At 45.7% G+C, this 21352-nt stretch overlaps 1 protein-coding gene across 5 annotated transcripts in view; it reads left to right on the top strand.

Annotated features, from left to right (window-relative positions):
- Window positions 1-21352, top strand: part of mrtfba (myocardin related transcription factor Ba) — a 320882-nt gene that overhangs the window by 285032 nt on the left and 14498 nt on the right. For 3 of the 5 annotated variants that reach the window (XM_086000754.1, XM_086000755.1, XM_086000758.1), the window contains 5 exons: window positions 309-440; window positions 1666-1931; window positions 3698-3845; window positions 6988-8022; window positions 8590-8724. In XM_086000754.1, the coding sequence (XP_085856880.1) occupies window positions 309-440; window positions 1666-1931; window positions 3698-3845; window positions 6988-8022; window positions 8590-8724 (1716 nt within the window). The remainder of the gene's footprint in view (window positions 1-308; window positions 441-1665; window positions 1932-3697; window positions 3846-6987; window positions 8023-8589; window positions 8725-21352) is intronic. The other 2 variants (XM_086000756.1, XM_086000757.1) reach the window with 2 other exon arrangements.

The raw sequence follows: 21352 nt of genomic DNA, 5'->3' as shown, positions 1-21352 counted from the left end.
CAAAACATTATTTTGTGGTTTTACAAACCCTAATGTTATAATGGAGGGGGTTGGGTGGTGTAGCTTTTTGTGTAGTTACTCATCAAGTCTGAGTGCTGTATGACTAGTTTCAGGAATACTTTATACTACTGACTTTTTGATGGATTAAATTGACTTTAAACTATGGCAGTTCAATTTAAAGATTACTCTAACTTCCCATTTCTTTAGTACTACATGGAGTAATTGGTACACAGTGGCTCCTGGATAATATAGATTTCCTTCTTCCTTTCACAAATTGCTGAATCTGACCTCTAATTTTCCTTTTCTAGTACCACCCACAGCCAATGCCTGACTTCCTCAAACCTGCCCCTCTACCCGATCAGCAAGGTATACGTTCAATAAGTACCACACTGTCCACAAGTACAGCCATCTCAACTAAACCTGCTCCAACCCTAATTAAGGTAAGTCTCTTTGGCATGCTCAAACCCTTATTATATTGTGCCTGCTAGAGTAGTACCAGCTTCATTTGTGTTGGGAATGTTGAGTCATACTGACTGCTTGCTGTGCTGTGCAGTAATTACAGACCTCCCATTTGCATGATCGAATGCATCTGTACATCATCTCTTTGTGTGGCTCGGTGTCAAATTTTGTTAACGCTCCTGTGAAGCGCCCCGGGACGTTTTGCTATGTTAAAGGCGCTATATAAATGCAAGCTGTTGTTGTATGGAGTGTGGCGTATGTTGACTAATATACTGGAGCAGTGTTATTTTTTCCTTTTTGTCCAGTGAATTATCTTCAACAATCACAAGAAAATGGAGCAATGGTACAGTAGGCAGCATACATTTAACAAAAACTTTTAAAAAGTGGGCCTTGGGCCAGCTGCGGTTATACTGCCACAAAGATAAAATTTGATGTAATACCATTTCTTGGAAGTGGTCTCTCTCAGCTTGGTAGACTGAAGGTTAGGCCGGCACTGTTTGCAGTATGCTGCACTTTGAGGATTAGTAATGGTATGAAACTAACCCCACAAGCATAGTGCAACAGAGATACAAGTGAAAAACTCTCCTGACAGAAGGAATGATCTCATTCCTACAGTGTGATTGCAGGGATGCAGGATTAAACCAACATGACAGAACCATGCAGACTTCACTTCCTGCTCAATTGTGTTCAGTTCTTGTACATGTTTTCAACAATTCACAGCGCACAAATATGGTTACACTATTTCAAAAGGTAAACCATTAACCATTTTCAGATATCCAGCTGCATATATTAAAACAATAATTGGAGAGTTAAAATAAAAATCTCTCCACGCATTTTTCTAAGTGCCGGAGTCTTACTTTTGAGCGTGTGCACTGATGCCATACAAATGAATGCTCAGCATGAAAAGGAGATGAATATTTTTAATGAACAGCTTTCCTACTACCACACTTTGGGAGTGAAATTTCTTTTGTTGATATGGTAACAATACAAAAAGGGATTTCCCATTTTGTGCGTACATCTAATTTTTTGCTGAAATTATCGATGGGAGGAATTTCACCCTGTATGTTCTAATGTTAAATGCTAAGTAAACTACAAGTGGAGAACATTTATTGTGATAAATATATATTGTAGTTAAGATCAAGATTTGTTTATGAATGCTCAGACACTAATCTGGAATTGAAGTCTTTTACATCAATTTTACACCAGCAAAGCCAACCCAAAAGTGCAAATGATAAGAACCGGAGCAAGAAAAACAAGGATCCGAAGCCCAGAGTGAAGCAGCTGAAGTATCACCAGTACGTCCCACCAGACAAGAAGCATGAGAAAATTGAACTTCCCATGGATACAAACTACTCCCGGCTCCTGCAGCAGCAGCAGCTATTTCTCCAGCTGCAGATCCTGAGTCAACAGCAGCAACACTACAACTATCCGGCCATCCTGCCTGCGCCACCAAAGTATGTAGCACAATCCAGGTGATTCCTTTTCACATCTCTGGAAACATTGTACGACTTTGGCCTTGCACTGTTTCTCTAATGTCTAACTGGTGCACGTTCAAAGGCTTTTCCTGTTCACTGTGGAGTTTATACTTGGCTCCCAATGTTTCCCATTGTGCCAAAACTGAAAAAGAAAAATCCTGCCTTTCATCCTGAAGTTGAATCTACAGGTAGCCAATTTCATTTTAGGATGAAAGCAATTTCACAATTTTTTGCAACTGAAAATAATTACGATATACTCTGGCGCAAAAACTCACACAGCTTCTTCGAGGTCATGTAGGTATGACTTTCCCAGCGGTGCAAGCAATTTTTGACACTTGGCAGCCTAGTACAAAAGGTTTTTTTCCTTTTTTTTGTTGCCATTTTTACCCTTTCTCTCCTGAAGGTACTGATTCTTGCTGGGGTATAGTTACAGGGACTGCAACAGATTCTTGCTGGGGTATAGTTATAGGCTGCAACAGACTTACATTGCCCAAGTGACTACTTTTTATATACACACACAAGTTTAGAGAGTAAGGGCTGGATTTTGTCAATGGGGATGTAATGCAGGAGGGACTCACTTTTTGGGTTGTAGTCCCGCCTCCATCGACTTGTTGCCAACCCACGCTATTTTCCCTTGATTGACCTTGTTAAACCCGCCCAGCGGGCTCAGCAGGCCAATTAAGGGACACCTGGTTACTGGTGACGTCAGTGATTGACATTTCATCTGTCAAGAGCTTTTGACAGATGAAAAATCAGTGTTTGACAGCTCTGTGAAGCTGTCAAACATTGACAATCTGTCTTCTAACTTGAGTCCTTCTACTCGGACTCCGTTGGAGATCTCTCCAGACCAGAAAGCAGAATGCTGCAGCTTTCGACAATTCAGCGGCCATTCTGCTTTCTGTGCCGGTGAACTGAGGGACTCCCGAGAACTGAAGGAAGGAAGTCTGCAGGAGAAAGTAAAGGTAAGTATTAAAACACTTTACACTTACCTCACGCACTTACTATGCACCCATCACTCACCTGCACAATGGACATCTCGACCCCTCCAACCCCTTCAGACCGACGGTCCGCCTCGCTAACTTGGTGTGGTTCAGAGCCGTCGGGAAGCCCACACTTCAGAGCTAAAAATAGGGATTAGGCAAAAAACTGCCTGTTAACTACCTGTTAACAGGCAGTTAATCGGCACTAATCCCCTTCCCGCCTCGGAGAGGCGGCTCCCAGCACAGGTTGGATACCCGCCTCCTGGGACATTGGCATGGAGGCGGGTTGGGGGCAGGATGGGTTCCTGCTCCCCCCCCCCCCCCCCCCCGATTCTGCAATTTTCCCACCACTCCCACCTCCAAACCCGCCTCCTCGGGGCTTGGAAAATCGAGCCCTAAGTGTTAGCAGGCTGTGTAACTGTGGAAAGTATTACAGCCGAACCCAACCCTGTTCTTGCCCGATTTCCACATGTGAAAACTTTCCAGCAGAAGGATGATGTTCTGAAGTAGGATTCCCAGCTGATGTTCTCCCCCAGCCCAGGGATGCTGAGGCAAATTGTAGCCATAAAGATGCATGATTTTTTTAACTTTCACATGAAAGCATAAAATAGATGCTTGTTACATGTTTAATTGGCAAGTGCTTTGATTTAATACAGAAGGCACAGCAAGACAAAGAAACTGCTTCAGGATTATTGTATGCCAAATGTTGACTGTGTGACGCAGCAGCAGGCTTCTGAGCTACAAGAGTATTATTTAACGCAGTTATTGTACCTCGATTCCCAGGTCATCTAACGATAACCAGACAACTAGCAGCATAACCACATCCAATACTCTGGCTAACTGCACACCATCATCATCATATGTCACACGACACAACAACACACCATGCAGGAAGCTGGGAACCCTCCCCTCTAATCTGGATGACATGAAGGTACATATGTTTTTTATGCAAAAAATATGTTTACCTACTTTTAAAAAGCTCTAGTAAGAATTACAATTCTGTTTATTTTGTTCTTGCTGGTGTCTGTATATAAAATGCGCTTCAAATTATTTTAAACTGCTTCAGGGATAGCCGATTCATTTGGATAAGCACGAATTTGGATTTTTTCCCCTACTAGAAGCTTATTCTGATCCCAGGACTGCCACAAGAACTGCACCTCATCTTTCGATTAGGCACTTTACAGCCCTCTGGACTCAACACAGAGTTCAACAATTTCAGATCATAACCTCGGCCCCTATCATATATATATATATATTTTATCCACACTTTTTGTTTGTGCCTTTTTTTTCCCCCTCCCACATGGCAGCTGCCTTTTATTCTGCCGGCGCAATTCACACTTCATCTAAAGCCATCCTTTGTTTCTTAACCTGTCCCATTACCATCTCCTCTTGCCTTGAATATCTCTTAATGCCTCTTTACTTCTCCTGCCTTCCATCCTATCACAGACCTTCCCTTTTGTTCTTTCATCCCCTCCCCCATTTCCCAGCCCCTAAACTTGCTTTAAAATCTGTTCCATTTCCTACTTTTTTCCAGTTCTGACGAAAGGTCTTCGACCTGAAACGTTAACTCTGTTTCTCTCTCCACGGATGCTGCCTGGCCTGCTGAGTTTTTCCAGCGTTTTCTGTTGGTTTAGTACGTTGAGTTCCATCAATTCTTTGTCAGGCCACATAGAAATGAAGGGGTAGAAATTAGTCTGTGTCATTTTGGCAGCAACCCTCTGGAGCGAGGTTGGATCAGGTAATGAGTGGGCCGACCGCCAGGCTATCGGGGTCGAATGAATGTAGCAGGACCCTAATTTGCATGTTAAAAGGGGCCTCCAGCCTGAATCAGTCAGACATTTTGGGCGCCTAGATAGGCCCCTTTCAAAATGGCGCCATCCGCATCATCAGGGTAAGCGGGCCGATAAGGCTACTGACTCATTTTGAGTATAGACATTGACATCTAAAATGAAGAAACCAGTGGTCTGTCATGAGTGATTAGAGTTCTCGGATGTCATTTATGTGTATTTACGTGATAGTTATTTCTACACTGTTTTGATAGAGGACCACACTTATACAAAGATTAACTGCTGCAATGTGAATGAAGCTGCATAAAATCTGTCTCCGAGTGGTCCTGTCAGCTGTGCTTTAAACTTTGACATCTGTTTCCCATTTCATTTTATATAAAGTATTCTATTTTGGAGCATGCATGTTTCATTTGAAACAGCTGCTTTCATTCCTACATGATTAATATGTGGCTTTTGGGAAGCAGATTGTGCTTAACCACTACTGCATGTCTAATGGCATAGATACTGCCATGGTGCAGTACTGCCACCTCCTGTGTGCTTCTAGGTAACAAGTTTCTGCTTAATTTACTTCTTGTTTAGTTTTCTTTTTGTTTTAAATGATAAGGCTTTCATTGTATCTTTTTTAGTTTTATTACACATTTTAAAGGCAAATCCCACTGAAATTACATATTTAGGCTATGTGTAAATAACGTGAATACTCGAGTTTAAAGTAAATAAATATAATTTTGGTAATGCTGTAGTGACGCAGTTGCAGTTCACAAGGTAATCGTCGCTGGGTCAAAATCCTGGAACTCCCTCCCTAACAGCACTGTGGGAGTGCCTTCACCACACGGACTGCAGCGATTCAAGAAGGCGGCTCACCACCACCTTCTCGAGGGCAATTAGGGATGGGCAATAAATGCTGTCCTTGCCAGCGACGCCCACATCCCATAAACAAATGTTAAAAATTACAGATGAGGAAGGCCATTTGGCCCATCTTAATTCATCTGTCCAAAAAGACCATAAGGTCCACCCATTGTAGCAACAATGGTTTATGCCGCCAGCAAAATGCTAATTAGAGAACCTCCTCTGAACCTGGACACTTGGTAGGGTCGGGGCAGAGGTTCCTGGTAGGCATATCCTAACTTTTTAACTGAGACCAACAGATGTTTGTGGCCTGACGTTTTAAAATTTGGTTTCCACAAACAGAATAAGTTGTAATTTTCTTATTTCAGGCATCGTCCTGATGAGTGTCTGACTAAGGAGCTTGGGGAACCAGAAGCCCTAGATTCCAACCACACACAATGCAGTAAGGAGAACTCTAATAGTTCTCTTTAACTGCTCCTTTAATGTACAAGCAGTCTGCTGGTATATCAATTAAAATTATTTTTTTATCTAAGGCATTTATTTCAGTAATTTATATATTTGCATAGTTCCCATATTTTTGTATTAGTTCCTGGGATGTGGGTGTCGTTGGCAAGGCCAGCATTTATTGTCCATCCCTAATTTCCCTTGAGAAGGTGGTGGTGAGCCATCGCCTTGAAATATTTTCTGATCACTCACCTGCAATTTTGTTATAAATATGTGAAAGTGTTCCTGTACCAAGCTGTTGCTTATAGTTATTATATACTGTAGTTGTGATTCTAATATACAGGCTGTAGTTGCACCAACCCAATGAGCAGCTGATGGTGTTTAGGCAAGTTTGTGAAAATGATATATGCAAGGGAAAAAAAACACAATTCTTCCCAATGAGCAAGTAAAAAGAAATAGTGGGCAATTTGCACAGAACTCAAATGTCCTTACTCATATATATAAGTTTTTGTATTATGAACTAGATAAGATTTGAAATAAAGTAACTATATTTCAATGAATTGACAGCAGTGTTCCATGTTTTTCATATTGTGTATGTGATATATGCTGATCAGTTTTATAAATATGTCCACTAGGTTTTACAGTTAGTTAATGCACTTGTCAAGTGACTGACATGAAAATAATAACTGAAGTCCATTTGCAATACAGTCTGAGAAAAATAGAATCTTCTAATGTTTTGGACAGGGTAGAAAAATACACCTGCAACACACAAGGATCACTGACGCAACTTTCTACTGGGACTAGCCAGATGGACAGCAAAGCTCTTTTCTGGTCTTGTACATGCCTGTGTTTATGGATTGATTTAGCAGTCCGAGGACTCCCTTAAACATAGATTTAAACCCCCCCCAAAAACTAATGCTGTATTTTTTTTTAACTTGAAAAATGTTTATCCTGATAATTGTTTAACCTATTGCTCCTCTGATTTATATTGTGTAGGTGGCAGAACTGAAGTTGGAGCTGAAGTTGCGAGGACTCCCAGTGTCTGGTACTAAAATAGACCTTATAGAGAGGCTGAAATCGTACCAGGACTTAAGCAACACTGCTGTTGGTACAGCAGTAGTGACAGTCTCCACCTCTCCTATTGCAAGGAATCAGACAACTGCAGCATTTCCTAATGCTGCTCTTAGTAGTGCCACAACCACCACAGAGGCAACCATTACAACTGCATCAAACAATCTACAATTCTATGAAAACGCAATCTCCCCGTCTCCCACCTCTCCAGCTCCCTCAGAGCAGTCTAATGTGAGTAACGACGACAGCAATCTCACAGATATGTTTACTGAGCTGGTGACCATGGTGTCTCCTTCACAGCTCACAATTCATGCTTCATCTGTGAATATGACAGTTAATGAAGACAACATAGGTGTGAGCATGGCAACAAATAATGCTCCTACTCAAGGTGCCGGTTTGTCAAGTGCGGATACCGATGCTGCTGAAAAGGACCGAAAGCTGCAGGAGAAGGAGAGGCAGATTGTAGACCTCAAGAGAAAACTTGAGCATGAACAAAAGTTAGTGGAAGAACTGAAGATTCAATTGGAGATTGAAAAACGATGCCAGCATCAACAATCTGCGACTGTGAATCAGATGCACTTGAACACTCCCGTCAAAGAGGAAAACACTCTCTCCAACTGTCCTATTTCAAGACAGCCCGTAACAGCTCCCAACCAACCCTTGGGTCCTCCAACCATCACTAATGTTGGGACATGCAGCCAGAATGCAATGAAGAGAAATGCTTTGCTTGTAAAACAGGAAGGTCCACTGGCAACTGCTAAGCAACAGAATGCAGTCTCACAGTTTTATGTAAGCCCACCAAGACAAACGCCGACTGCAGTTATTGCCCAGGCTCAGCCTCACGCTTTACTGACCACTCAGACAGGAACTCCGCTTTTGCTCCCGTTGGCCATCCAAGCACAGAGTACAAACCCCTGCAGCGACTCAAAGCATTTACGCACAGGAAATGTTAAATTACAGGTAGAGTTACTGTATTTGACTTTATTCTGTGTGTTTGCTGCTTTGTGTGCTAAATTAATGTCCAACTCGTAGAACGATGAGTGATAACCAATTTGCACTAAATGGACAGTCATTTATGTTCAGTGTTTGTATAGTCATATAGAAAAGTACATTATAAATTCAGGAACTGAATTATTCCCACAATTATAGGAAAAGTATAATTCCAGACCCACTAACACCAACTATGTTTGTGAAGGTCAAATCCCAAACTCCCAATACGCAAGCAACGAGTATGTCCGAATTCCTGCATGTAACACACATTACCTGTATATTCTCCGACCGGCCTCTTTTTTTCATTTCTCTTTCTCCTTTCTTCTCTTTCATTAATATGTAGGGAAGTACCAATCCTAAAGCATCCTGATCCTTTTGTTGCACTGTCACATTTTCCAACATGGTAATTAGGAGACCATTACTTGAATTTAACCAATTGGGACAGTCCCATTGCTCCGATATGGGTGAAAACATAATTTTCTTTCTATAATGTAATTTGCACTGATAATCTGTTATTGCTTTATCTTTATTTTGCAGTCTCATTCACAAACCCAGGCGCAGATCCCTGTCCCTACCTCTACTCCTGTCCAGGCTTCAGGCTCTCAGAAGCAACTGCAAACACAAGAATCTGTGCCCCAACATAGTCTGACCCAGAAACCACAGATGAGAAAGGTTTGTAATGAAAATAAAAGTGCACTTACATGGTTCTGTGTACTAAAATCTGGCCAGCCATCAGATTTTAGGCAGCACTGGAGTAAGTTGCTTGTAATCAGCCAGGTGGAGACAAGTTTAGTTTAAATTTTCTGTTGTAGATCTTTACTTTCCCAGATGAAGTACTGCTATTATAAGCTGAACTTTCAAAGACCTATCAACACTGTTCCATGGTTTTAATATTCAGATTTTAATTCTTTTGTCTCCATTCTCCACAGAGAAACCATCCAACTATTTGCAGTCGAACCTTAAATGACTCAGCTATTGTTTTATTTTGCTTAAGTTTCCTTAGTTAATTCTAGATTGTGATCTATAAGAAAGAAATATTTGCTTTTCTATGGCGCCTTTCACGACCACTGGACGTCCCAAAGCACTTTACAGCTAATGAATTACTTTTGAAGTGTAGTCACTGTTGTAATGGACCAACAAGCCCAGGGAACCCTGGATGTCAAGGGATATACAAGAATGGATTAGGAAAAAAAGGGAGGCTTTTGGCAGATACAAAGGACTAAAAACAGTGGAAGCCCTAGAGGAGTATAGAAAGTGCAGGGGGTACTTAAGTGCGAAGAGGGGGCATGAAAAAACACTGGCGGACAAAATAAAGGAAAATCCCAAGGTGTTTTATAAGTATATTAAGGGCAAGAGGATAACCAGGGAAAGAGTAGGGCCCATTAGGGACCAAAGTGGCAATCTGTGTGTAGAGCCAGAAGATGTAGATGAGGTTTTAAATGAATATTTTGCATCTGTGTTCACTATGGAGAAGGGTGATGTAGGCATAGAAATCAGGCAGGGGGATTGTGATGTACTTGAACAAATTAATATTGAGAGGGAGGAGGTACTAGTGGTTTTAGCGGGCTTAAAAGTGGATAAATCCCCAGGCCCTGACGGGATGTATCCCAGGTTGCTGTGTGAGGCAAGGAAGGAGATTGCAGGGGCTCTGACACAAATTTTCAGAACCTCTCTGGCCACAGGGGATGTGCCAGAGGACTGGAGAACAGCTAACGTAGTACCATTGTTCAAGAAGGGTAGTAGGGATAAACCAGAGAATTACAGGCCAGTGAGCCTAACATCAGTGGTAGGGAAATTATTGGAAAAAATTCTGAGGGACAGAATTAGTCTCCACTTGGAGAGGCAGGGATTAATCAGGGATAGTCAGCATGGCTTTGTCAGGGGGAGATCATGTCTGACCAATTTGATTGAATTTTTCGAGGGGGTGACTAAGTGTGTGGATGAGGGTAGTGCAGTTGATGTAGTCTGCATGGACTTCAGTAAGGCATTTGACAAAGTCCCACATGGGAGACTGGTCAAGAAGGTAAGAGCCCATGGGATCCAGGGCAATTTGGCACATTGGATCCAAAATTGGCTTAGTGGCAGGAGGCAGAGGGTGATGGGTGTTTTTGTGAATGGAAGCCTGTGTCCAGTGGTGTACCGCAGGGATCTGTGCTGGGTCCTTTGCTGTTTGTAGTGCACATTAATGATTTAGATATGAATGTAGGAGGTATGATCAGTAAGTTTGCAGATGACACGAAAATTGGTGGAGTGGTAAATAGCGAGGAAGGAAGCCTCAGGCTACAGGATGATATAGACAGGATGGTTAGATGGGCAGAACAGTGGCAAATGGAATTTAACCCTGAAAAGTGTGAGGTGATGCATTTTGGGAGGACAAACAAGGCAAGGGAATACACAATGAATGGTAGGATCCTAGGAAGGACAGAGGATCAGAGGGGCCTTGGTGTGCATGTACATAGATCCCTGAAGGCAGCAGGACAGGTAGATAAGGTGGTTAAAAAGGCATATGGGATACTTGCCTTCATTAGCCGAGGCATAGAATATAAGAGCAGGGAGGTTATGATGGAGCTGTACAAAACGCCAATTAGGCCACAGCTGGAATACTGTGTGCAGTTCTGGTCGCCACACTATAGAAAGGATGTGATTGCATTGGAGAGGGTGCAGAGGAGATTCACCAGGATGTTACCTGGGCTGGAGCGCTTCAGCTATGAAGAGAGACTGGACAGGCTGCGGTTGTTTTCCTTAGAGCAGAGAAGGCTGAGGGGGAACCTGATTGAGGTGTATAAAACTATGAGGGGCATAGATAGGGTAAATAGAAAGGAACTTTTCCCCTTAGTATAGGGGTCAATAACCAGGGGGCATAGTTTCAAGGTTAATGGGCAGGAGGTTTAGAGGTAATTTGAGGAAAATATTTTTCACCCAGAGGGTGGTTGGAATCTGGAACTCACTGCCTGAAAGGGTGGTAGAGGCAGAAACCCTCACAACATTCAAGAAGTGTGGTGTATGTAACCTGTTCCACCTTAAGAAAACTGAAGCCTGTTCCACCTTAAGAGATGTACTACTTTCTCTGGCTGCTGTATACGTAATACCGGTGGTGACCACCGGTATATAAGTACTGTGTAGTGATATTGTATTTAGTATAGTCCTGACCTCCAACTAGTAAAGACCTGTTGAACTTTATTCTTGTAGTCTGTGTCAGTAATTAATCTTAATACAACTGGAACACACAGACTTAACAGTGGCGACGAGTCCGATTCTTACCCTGCAGCAGTTTATATCCACGGCGGCTTCGTCCACAGAACGGGCGTCGAAGAGAGGCATCCACCCTCATCACCCTGCTGGAAGACACGTCGCGCGGCAGGCATCGAGAACCCGGAGTGCAGAAGACATCCTGAACTCGAAGCCTCCATCAGCGGCTGTCAGCTATCTCCTTTCTACCTCGGTGGTGGGTAAGCCGGTCAGCGACGCGAGCAGAAAGTCGGCCGCGTTGGCTGTACAGACGGGGGGAGGAAGACGGAGGAATAAGGGCGGTGAGATCGATCGCGACCGGAGATAAGGGCCGGGCCGCATTCGGGCCGAAAAGCGCAGCGCGGGGACATCAATCGCGGCTGGTGATAAGGGCCGGGCTGCTTTCGGGCCAAAAAGGCGCAGCGTCTGAAGGCAAACGCAGCCGGTGCTAATAACCGGGCTGCAAGAAGGGTTGCGAGGCGCGACATCGGGGAAGCGCGAATGCCCGAGGGAGCCGCGGTGAAGCGGAGACAGCGTCGGGGGAGTTACTAACCGCTGGGAAAGGGGAGCAGCAGCGGCACGCCAAACGCCATTGCAGCCAGTGGGTGAAGACCGCCAAGCGCGGGAAAACTGCCATTTTGTAGGCGGAGGACGAAGACAAGAGCGGGAAGCCACCATCTTGGGATAAAATAAATTGCAACGATGCCTAAACATGGGAACATTAATACCTTTGATAGCGACATCGAAGATTGGGCCATGTATGTAGAACGCATACAAAATTATTGTAAAGCAAATAAAATCCCAGATGCAGAGAAAGCACTAACTTTATTAAACTTAATGGGTGCGAAGACATACGGGCAATTGAAACACCTTTTATCACCAGATGAACCGGCGGATAAGACGTTCGAGGAGATTGTTACTGTCCTGAAAAATCATCTAAACCCCACGCCGCTGATGCTAGCGGAACGATTTAAATTTTACAGCAGAAGGCAGCTGAAGGATGAAAGCAATGCTGAATATTTAATGGAATTGCGTAAGCTAGCAAAGTACTGTCAGTTTGGAACGGGACTAACAGATGCGCTAAGAGATAAATTTGTGTGTGGATTATTAAAAGAAGATACACAAAAGCGACTGCTCGAGGAGAATGAGCTGACGCTTGAGAAAGCGGTCACTATGGCAGCAGCACACGAAGCCGCAGCGAGAGGCACGGCAGTAATGCAGCTATGGTCACCGAAACTCAGTACAAATAAATTGGGTTTGAGTACTGTAAAATGTTATCGTTGTGGAAAGACAACACACGATCAGAACCAGTGTTGGTTTAAAAACCAAGAATGCAGAACGTGTGGCAGGCTTGGCCACATAGCTAAAGTATGCCGGTCAGGAAAGAAGACCAGCAACAAAAAGTCACCGCAAGGAAAATACATAAAGGTGCACAAGGTGACAAAGACCAGTTCGAACGAACAGAAGTCAGATTCAGACGCTAGCAATAATGAACTGGGTAGCTTAAGAGTACACAACGTTGGTAAGGATGCAGATCTCCAGACAATTTGGGTCACTCTTCAGATAGCAGGAGTCCAAGTAAAGATGGAATTGGACACTGGATCGGCATTGACGGTCATGAATAAGAAAGATTACAAAAGGTTATTCCAACATATTCCCCTACGGGATACGGAGATTATATTGAAAACATACACGGGGCAAAGAGTGTACCCCATCGGAAAGATAGAGGTAAAAGTGGTCCACAAGGGTGAAGAAAGCCAAGTAATGGACTTATATGTGCTACCTGAAGGAGGTCCACCACTACTGGGACGGGAGTGGATTAGGAAAATGAATATGGACTGGCACTCCTTAAAAGCACTAACGGTAGATTCCGGGGAAACAGATGTCAAACCTAAACGATTGTCCAAAATATTGGATGATGCTAAAGAGGTGTTCCAGCAAGGACTGGGAACACTGAAAGGAATTACGGCAAACATCAAGATTGATGAACATGCACAACCAAAATTTTTCAAAGCCAGACCGGTACCCTATGCAATACGACCTACTGTAGAAGCGGAACTGGAAGCGCTAGAACGTTCAGGTGTACTGTCTAAGGTAGATTGGAGTGAGTGGGCTACGCCCATTGTTCCCGTTATGAAACGTCCTTCGAGCAACAAGCCAGGAGAACCAGGGAAGGTTCGCATCTGTGGAGATTTCAAGATCACCGTTAATCCGGTGCTTCACACGGTGCAGTATCCGCTTCCGCGGATTGAGGATATTTTTGCTTCGTTGTCTGGCGGGAAACACTTCAAGATAGACCTGGCGCAGGCGTACTTGCAGATGGAGGTTGAAGAAGAGTCACGCCAGTACCTCACGATCAACACGCATAGAGGTTTGTACCGGTATAATAGGCTGGTTTTTGGAGTGGCATCGGCTCCGGCAATTTGGCAGAGGGCCATGGAGCAGGTATTACAGGGAATTCCAGGCACACAATGTTACCTGGACGATATTCTGATTACAGGTGATGGTGATGAAGAACACCTCGCAAACTTGGAACTGGTGCTCAACAGACTGAAAGAGTATGGACTTAGAGTTAATCGGCAGAAATGTGAGTTCTTTCAGAAGCGGATCTCGTACTGTGGTCATGTCATTGACCGGGAGGGGCTTCATAAGTCTCCTGACAAGATAGAGGCAGTTGTAAAGGCTCCCGCTCTGGATAATGTCTCTCAGTTGAGGTCGTTTCTGGGATTGATTAACTATTACCATAAGTTTCTACCGAATCTATCCACGGTACTGCACCCGCTGAACGCTCTTTTACAGAAGGGGGTACCATGGGAATGGAGCGAAAACTGTAAGAAGGCATTTCGCAAAAGCAAAGAATTGATCACCTCAGAGGAAGTGTTGGCTCACTTCAACCCGACACTGCCTATTCGGTTGGCTTGTGATGCTTCTCCATATGGTATTGGGGCAGTACTCTCACACAAGTTGCCAAATGGCACGGAAAGGCCAGTCGCGTTTGCATCCAGATCATTGACCTCCGCTGAGCGCAACTATGCGCAGATCGATAGGGAGGCTCTCAGCCTTGTATGGGGAGTGAAGAAGTTTAATCATTACCGGCAGGGCCAAAAATTCACACTTCTGACAGACCATCAGCCGTTGGTATCCATTTTTAACCCTAAGAAGGGTATTTCGGTGATGACAGCACAGCGACTCCAGAGATGGTCCCTTTTCCTAGGGGCACATCAATATCAAATAGAATTCAAAGGTACAAAGCAGCATGGCAATGCTGATGGGCTGTCGCGCCTGCCACTACCTGAAGCAGAAGAGACGACGAAAGTTGACCCTGTTGAGTTATTTCATTCGACCATCATCGAGTGTTTACCAGTCACCAATGCAAGTATTGAAAGAGAAACCAGGAACGACCCGACACTGTCCCGAGTTTACGAGGTGACAGTGAAGGGATGGCCAACACATGGTGATCCTCTGTTACCGGCATTCTCGGCAAGGCGAGACCAGCTGTCCGTCTGCCATGGTACTTTGATGTACGGGACAAGAGTGATTATTCCTCCCAAGTTACGGGAAAGAGTTCTAAGGGAACTGCATGAAGGTCATCTGGGGGGAGTTAAGATGAAAAGTCTTGCTAGGGCTTATGTATGGTGGCCGGGCATTGACCAACAGATAGAGGAGTTGACAAAAAGCTGCGCTGGGTGCCAAAAAGTGCAAAATGCACCTCCGATCGCACCGCTACACCCATGGGAATGGCCTTCAGCCCCATGGCAACGCGTACATATTGACTTTGCTGGTCCATTCATGGACTCCATGTTCCTAATTGCGGTGGATGCACATTCCAAATGGCCAGAAGTGATCAAGATGAATACCACTACTTCAGAAAAGACAATTGCGGTGTTAAGAACAATATTCGCAAGGAACGGATTGCCAGAACAGATATGTTCGGACAACGGACCACAGTTCGTGTCGGAAGAATTCCAAAAATTCTTAAAGAAGAATGGGGTGAAACATTATACCTCTGCCCCATATCATCCGGCGACAAACAGGTTGGCCGAGAGATTTGTCCAAACATTCAAAAAGGCAATAAAGGCCATGAACAATGATCAGATTCCGTTACAACACAAGGTGGACAATTTCATAATGGCATATCGAAACGCCGCTCATGCAGTAACTAACCAAAGTCCTGCCATGATGTTTTATAACAGGAGGTTGCGGTCCAGGTTGGACTTGTTAAAACCAAATGTGCGGAGGGAAGTGGAAAACAAACAGTTCCGGCATATTAATAACAAGTCCACTCGAAGTTTCGACGTAGGACAACCAGTGTTGGCAAGGGGCTATGGAAACGAAAAATGGCAGTCCGCAACAATTCGGGCCAGACAAGGACCTCTGATGTACACAGTAGATATTGGTAACAATGTGATAAGGCGTCATGCGGATCAACTGGTAGAATCAAGAGCAAGGGTCGAACCCATGGTTGCGACAGAGACAACTGTGGAAGACGTTAATGAACCCGAAGCATCTACCCCGGCAGGGACTGTACCTGATGATGACGTCCAATATATAGGAAACCAACAAGAAGAGTCACCTCAGCAACAAGAATCAGAGACCACTGAAAGGCGTTATCCAAACCGAATCAGAAGGCCTCCTGAGAGACTGAACCTTTGAACTGTTTATACCTGAAGTTATATATGTATATATGTTATTATGTTATGTTAAATGGGGATATGACTGTTAAGCTAAAAAGGGAGAATTGTGGTGTATGTAACCTGTTCCACCTTAAGAGAACTTAAGCCTGTTCCACCTTAAGAGATGTACTACTTTCTCTGGCTGCTGTATACGTAATACCGGTGGTGACCACCGGTATATAAGTACTGTGTAGTGATATTGTATTTAGTATAGTCCTGACCTCCAACTAGTAAAGACCTGTTGAACTTTATTCTTGTAGTCTGTGTCAGTAATTAATCTTAATACAACTGGAACACACAGACTTAACAAGAAGCATTTAGATGAGCACTTGAAACGCCATAGCATACAAGGCTACGGACCAAGTGCTGGAAAATGGGATTAGAATAGACAGGGCTTGATGGCCGGCGCGGACACGATGGGCCGAAGGGCCTCTTTCTGTGCTGTATATGACTATGACTCTATAACGCAGCAGCCAATTTATGCACAGCAAGCTCCCACAAACAGCAATGTGATAGTGACCAGATAATCTGGTATTTTTTAGTGATGTTGATTGAGGGATAAATATTGGCCAGGACACCGGGGATAACTCCCCTGCTCTTCGAAATAGTGCCATGGGATCTTTTACGTCCACCTGAGAGGGCAGACGGGGCCTCAGTTTAAAGTCTCAGCTGAAAGACGGCACCTCCGACAATGCAGCACTCCCTCAGTGTTGCACTGGTGTATCAGCCTAGATTTTCGTGCTCAAGTCTCTGGAGTGGATCTTGAACCCACAACCTTCTGACTCGGGTGAGGGTGCTATCCACTGAGCCACAGCTGACACTAGCCTATGTATGTAAGAATATCCTTGCAGTACATAGGAACAGGAGTAGGCCATTCAGCCCCTCGAGCCTGTTCCGCCATTCGATGAGATCATGGCTGATCTGTGATCTAACTCCATATACCTGCCTTTGGCCCATATCCCTTAATACCGTTGGTTAACGAAAAGCTATCAATCTCAGATTTAAAATTAACAATTGATCTAGCATCAATTGCCATTTGCGGAAGAGAGTTCCAAACTTCTACCATTCCCCGTGTGTAGAAGTGTTTCCTAATTTCACTCCTGAAAGGTCTGGTTCTAATTTTTAGACTAGACCCCCTAGTCCTAGAATCCCCAACCAGCTGAAATAGTTTCTCTATCTACCCTATCTTGTTTCCCTTAATATCCGGAAAATTTTGATCAGATCACCTTCTAAATTCTAGGGAATACAGCCCTAACTTGTGTAATCTCTCCTCGTAACTTAACCCTTGAAGTCTGGGTATCATTCTAGTAAACCTATGCTGCACTCCCTCCAAGGCCAGTGTACCCTTCCTAAGGTGTGGTGCCCAGAACTGCTCACAGTACTCCAGGTGTGGTCTAACCAGGGTTTTGTATAGCTGCAGCATAAAATCTGCCCCCTTGTACTCTAGTCCTTAGGATAAAAGGCCAGCATTCCATTAGCCTTTTTAATTATTTTCTGTACCTGTTCATGACATTTTAATGATTTATGTACTTGAACCCCCAAGTCTCTTTGGACCTTCACTGTTTTTAGCTTTTTACCATTTAGAAAGTACCCTGTTCTATCCTTTTTAGGTCCAAAGTGGATGACCTCACATTTGCTTACATTGAAATCCATTTGCCACAGTTTTTCCCATTCACTTAAACTATCGATATCCTTGTAATTTTATGCTTTCATCTACACTGCCTACAATGCCGCCTATCTTTGTCTCATCAGCAAATTTGGATATATGGCTTTCTATGCCATTGTAGGAACTGGGGTTCCTAGCCGAAAAATTGAGATTGACTCAGAAAATCAAAAACAATAAAATTTAATGAACAAACGAAACTGTACAGGAAACTGTAGGATACAATGCAAATAGGTCTGGTCTGCTTGAAAGCCTCTCTGGAACTGCTAGAAGGTTCCGAGCTCAACTGCCAGCAGGTTCCAAGCTCAACTGCCAGCAGGTTCCGAGCTCAACTGTCAGCAGGTTCCGAGCTCAACTGCTAGAAGGTTCTGAGCTCTGACGTCATCACGTTCTTCCCGCCGTTGAGAGATCACGTGACGGACGGCATGACGTCATCACGCGGAGTACAGAAAAGAAGCCCTAGTACAGTTAACAGATACATTAAAGGTGCAGCCCCCAGCTGTACTGCATTGCTGTAAAAGGAATTATATACAATTGTCCGTAATCCTCTGGTGGTTCCGCCACATGCGCCCCCCCAGAATTGCTTTTAACAGAGAAGGTAAGGCGAGAAGGGGGTCTGACAAGTCTGTCCGACCGACTGCGATACCCCCGGCAGCTGGAACGGTGCGCTAGAAGACGAACTGGCCGTTGGCTGTGGTTGGGATGACGCCACAGGCGGAGGAGAAGAAGAGGCCGGCTGTGGTCGACCCAGTGAGGCGGGCACTGGCGACTCGGCGGATGACTGTGGCTGTACTGGACCAGCAGTCGACGGTGGACGACCACGACGAGGCGGCTGAGCGGTGATGACTGGTTCGCTCAGATACAGATGCGCCGGTTTCAACCGGTCGATGGAGATGTGGTCAGGCTTACCGCTGACGTCGACTGTGAAGGACTTGTCACCTGACGAGATGACGCGGAACGGACCTGTGTAAGGCGGCTTGAGCGGGTTTTTGCGAGCATCCTGCCGAATGAACACGTATTTTGCGCTCTTAAGATCCACCGGGACATGGGAGCGCTGCAGGTCATGATGCGACGAAGACACTGGGTGAAATTCCTAGCCGCTTCCTGGTGGCTGACAAGCTGCTGAGCTGGGGACCAGGGTTCCGTGTGAGGAGGAAGAAAATCACCAGGCACTCTGAGTGGTTGGCCGTAAACCAGCTCTGCTGAAGAAGAATGCAGGTCGTCCTTAGACGCCGTGCGAAGACCTAGCAGCACCCAAGGGAGCCTGTCCACCCAACTAGGCCCACGGAGACTAGCACGCAGGGCGGTTTTAAGGGACCTGTGGAATCTTTCACACAGACCGTTCGCCTGTGGATGGTAGGCGGTGGTACAATGAAGTTTGGTGCCCAAACCTTGAGCTACGGCGTTCCAAAGCTCAGAGGTAAATTGAGGCCCCCGGTCGGAGGAGATGTCAGCCGGTACCCCGAACCGAGCTACCCACGATGAGATGAAGGCTCTGGAGACGTCTGCCGCTGTGGTGGCAACCAAAGGAATTGCCTCTGGCCACCTGGTGGTGCGGTCTACCATGGTGAGGAGGTGAGTGTACCCGCGAGAGGAAGGGAGAGGACCAACCAGGTCCACGTGCACATGGTCGAATCGACGCTCCAGAACTGGAAAAGTGGCGACTGGGGCCTTAACATGGCGTTGTATCTTGGACTTCTGGCAACTCACGCAGGTATTGGTCCAGTCACGGACGTCGAGGTGCATGCCCTTCCAGACGAATTTCTTTGCCATGAGTCGTTGTGATGCTCTCATGCCAGGGTGTGACAACCCGTGGATAGTGTCGAAAATTCTCCTGCGCCATTCGACTGGAACGATTGGACGTGGGACGCCCATCGAGATGTCACATAGGAGTGTGGTCCCTGCGGCCTGGAAACTGACATCAGCCACTTGTAAGCTGGAAGGTGCGGTCCGGTATGCCTGCACTTCAGGGTCTGCCTTCTGTTCTTTTGCCAAACCAACATAGTCGACTCCCAGGTGTACTGCGTGGAGCTGGGCGCAGGAGAGACAATCCGCCACCAGGTTGTCTTTGCCCGAGGCATGTTGTATGTCGGTTGTAAATTCAGATATGTACGTAAGATGACGTCGTTGCCGTGCTGACCATGGTTCTGCTGTCTTCGCCATCGCAAAAGTAAGTGGCTTGTGGTCTACAAAAGCCGTGAATGGGCGTCCTTCCAGTAGGAAGCGAAAATGGCGGATGGCCAGAAACAATGCCAACAACTCCCTGTCAAAAGTATTATGCTTGCGTTCGTTCTTCCGCAGTTGGCGGCTGAAGAAAGCCAGTGGTTGCCATGTGCCATCGACCCACTGCTCCTGTACTGCCCCGATGACATAATCAGATGCGTCGGTGGTAAGGGCAATGGTTGCGCCCGGAAGGGGATGTGCCAACATGGTCGCAGCAGCCAAAGCGTTCTTAGTGTCGAGGAAAACCTGGTCCATCTGGGGTGTCCAATCGATCGGGTCTTTGCCCGATTTACCTCTGAGGGCCTCGTACAAAGGTTGCATCAACAATGCCGCCTTGGGGACGAACCGATGATAAAAATTGACCATTCCTGGAGGGCCCTGACGGTCTGAGGAAGAGGGAACGAGGTCACTGCTTCCACCTTCGTGGCCAGCGGGATGGCGCCTTCTGAGGTGATTCTGTGTCCCAGAAAATCAATGCTGTGCAACCCAAACTGGCACTTGGCCGGGTTGATAATAAGGCCATGTTGGCTGAGACGAGAAAAAAGGGTACGCAAGTGCGTAATGTGTTCTTTCGTGCTGTTACTGGCAATAAGGATGTCGTCTAGGTAGACGAAGATGAACGGCAGATCGCGCAACACGGAATTCATGAGACGTTGAAAGGCTTGTGCTGCATTCTTCAGCCCAAACGGCATACGAAGGAACTCAAAGTGCCCGAAAGGTGTGATGACGGCAGTTTTGGGGACGTCCTGAGGATACACGGGCACTTGATGATAGCCTCGGACGAGGTCTACTTTGGAAAAGATGGAATTCCCTGCCAGATGGGCCGAAAAATCCTGAATGTGAGGAATTGGGTACCGATCCGGCGTGGTAGCCTCATTCAGGCGTCTGTAGTCGCCACATGGTCGTCATCCGCCACCCGGCTTAGGAACAATGTGTAATGGCAAGGACCAAGGACTATTCGAACGTCGAATAATACCCAGGCGTTCCATTGTATGGAACTCCGCCTTGGCGGCTGCGAGTTTACCGGGTTCCAGCCTTCGAGCTCTCGCATAAACGGGGGATCCTGTCGTGGTAATGTGGTGCGCCACGCCGTGCCTCGCGACTGAAGAAGAGGGCCTGGTGAGCTCAGGGAACTCACTGAGAAGACGAGAGAACTCATTTGGAGATGGGACTGCACAGGCAACTGACCAAGACATCGCGGTGCTTCGGTGGCAGGGGACCGAGTGAAAAGTGGAGGCACTGATTAGCCGGCAGTGTCGGACGTCGACGAGAAACCTGTTTGCGCAGAAGAAATCTGCCCCCAGGATGGCCTGTGAGACTTTCGCCGTGATGAACTCCCAAACAAAACGTTGGCCGCCAAAACTCAACTGGACCCTACGCTTTCCGAACGTGCGAATGACCGCACCATTGGCTGCCTCGAGGGGGGGACCTTGACCGCCGGATTGAAGATCTAGCTTTGACGCTGGTGGGATACTGCACTGGGAGCCAGTATCACAGAGAAAACGTCACCCTG

Source organism: Somniosus microcephalus, chromosome 11, assembly GCF_052327205.1.
Source record: "Somniosus microcephalus isolate GS21.2 chromosome 11, FLI_Smic_1.0, whole genome shotgun sequence".
Classification (NCBI taxonomy): domain Eukaryota; kingdom Metazoa; phylum Chordata; class Chondrichthyes; order Squaliformes; family Somniosidae; genus Somniosus; species Somniosus microcephalus.
Note: the sequence above shows the minus strand (reverse complement) of the source record. Positions and strands in the feature narration are given on the sequence as shown.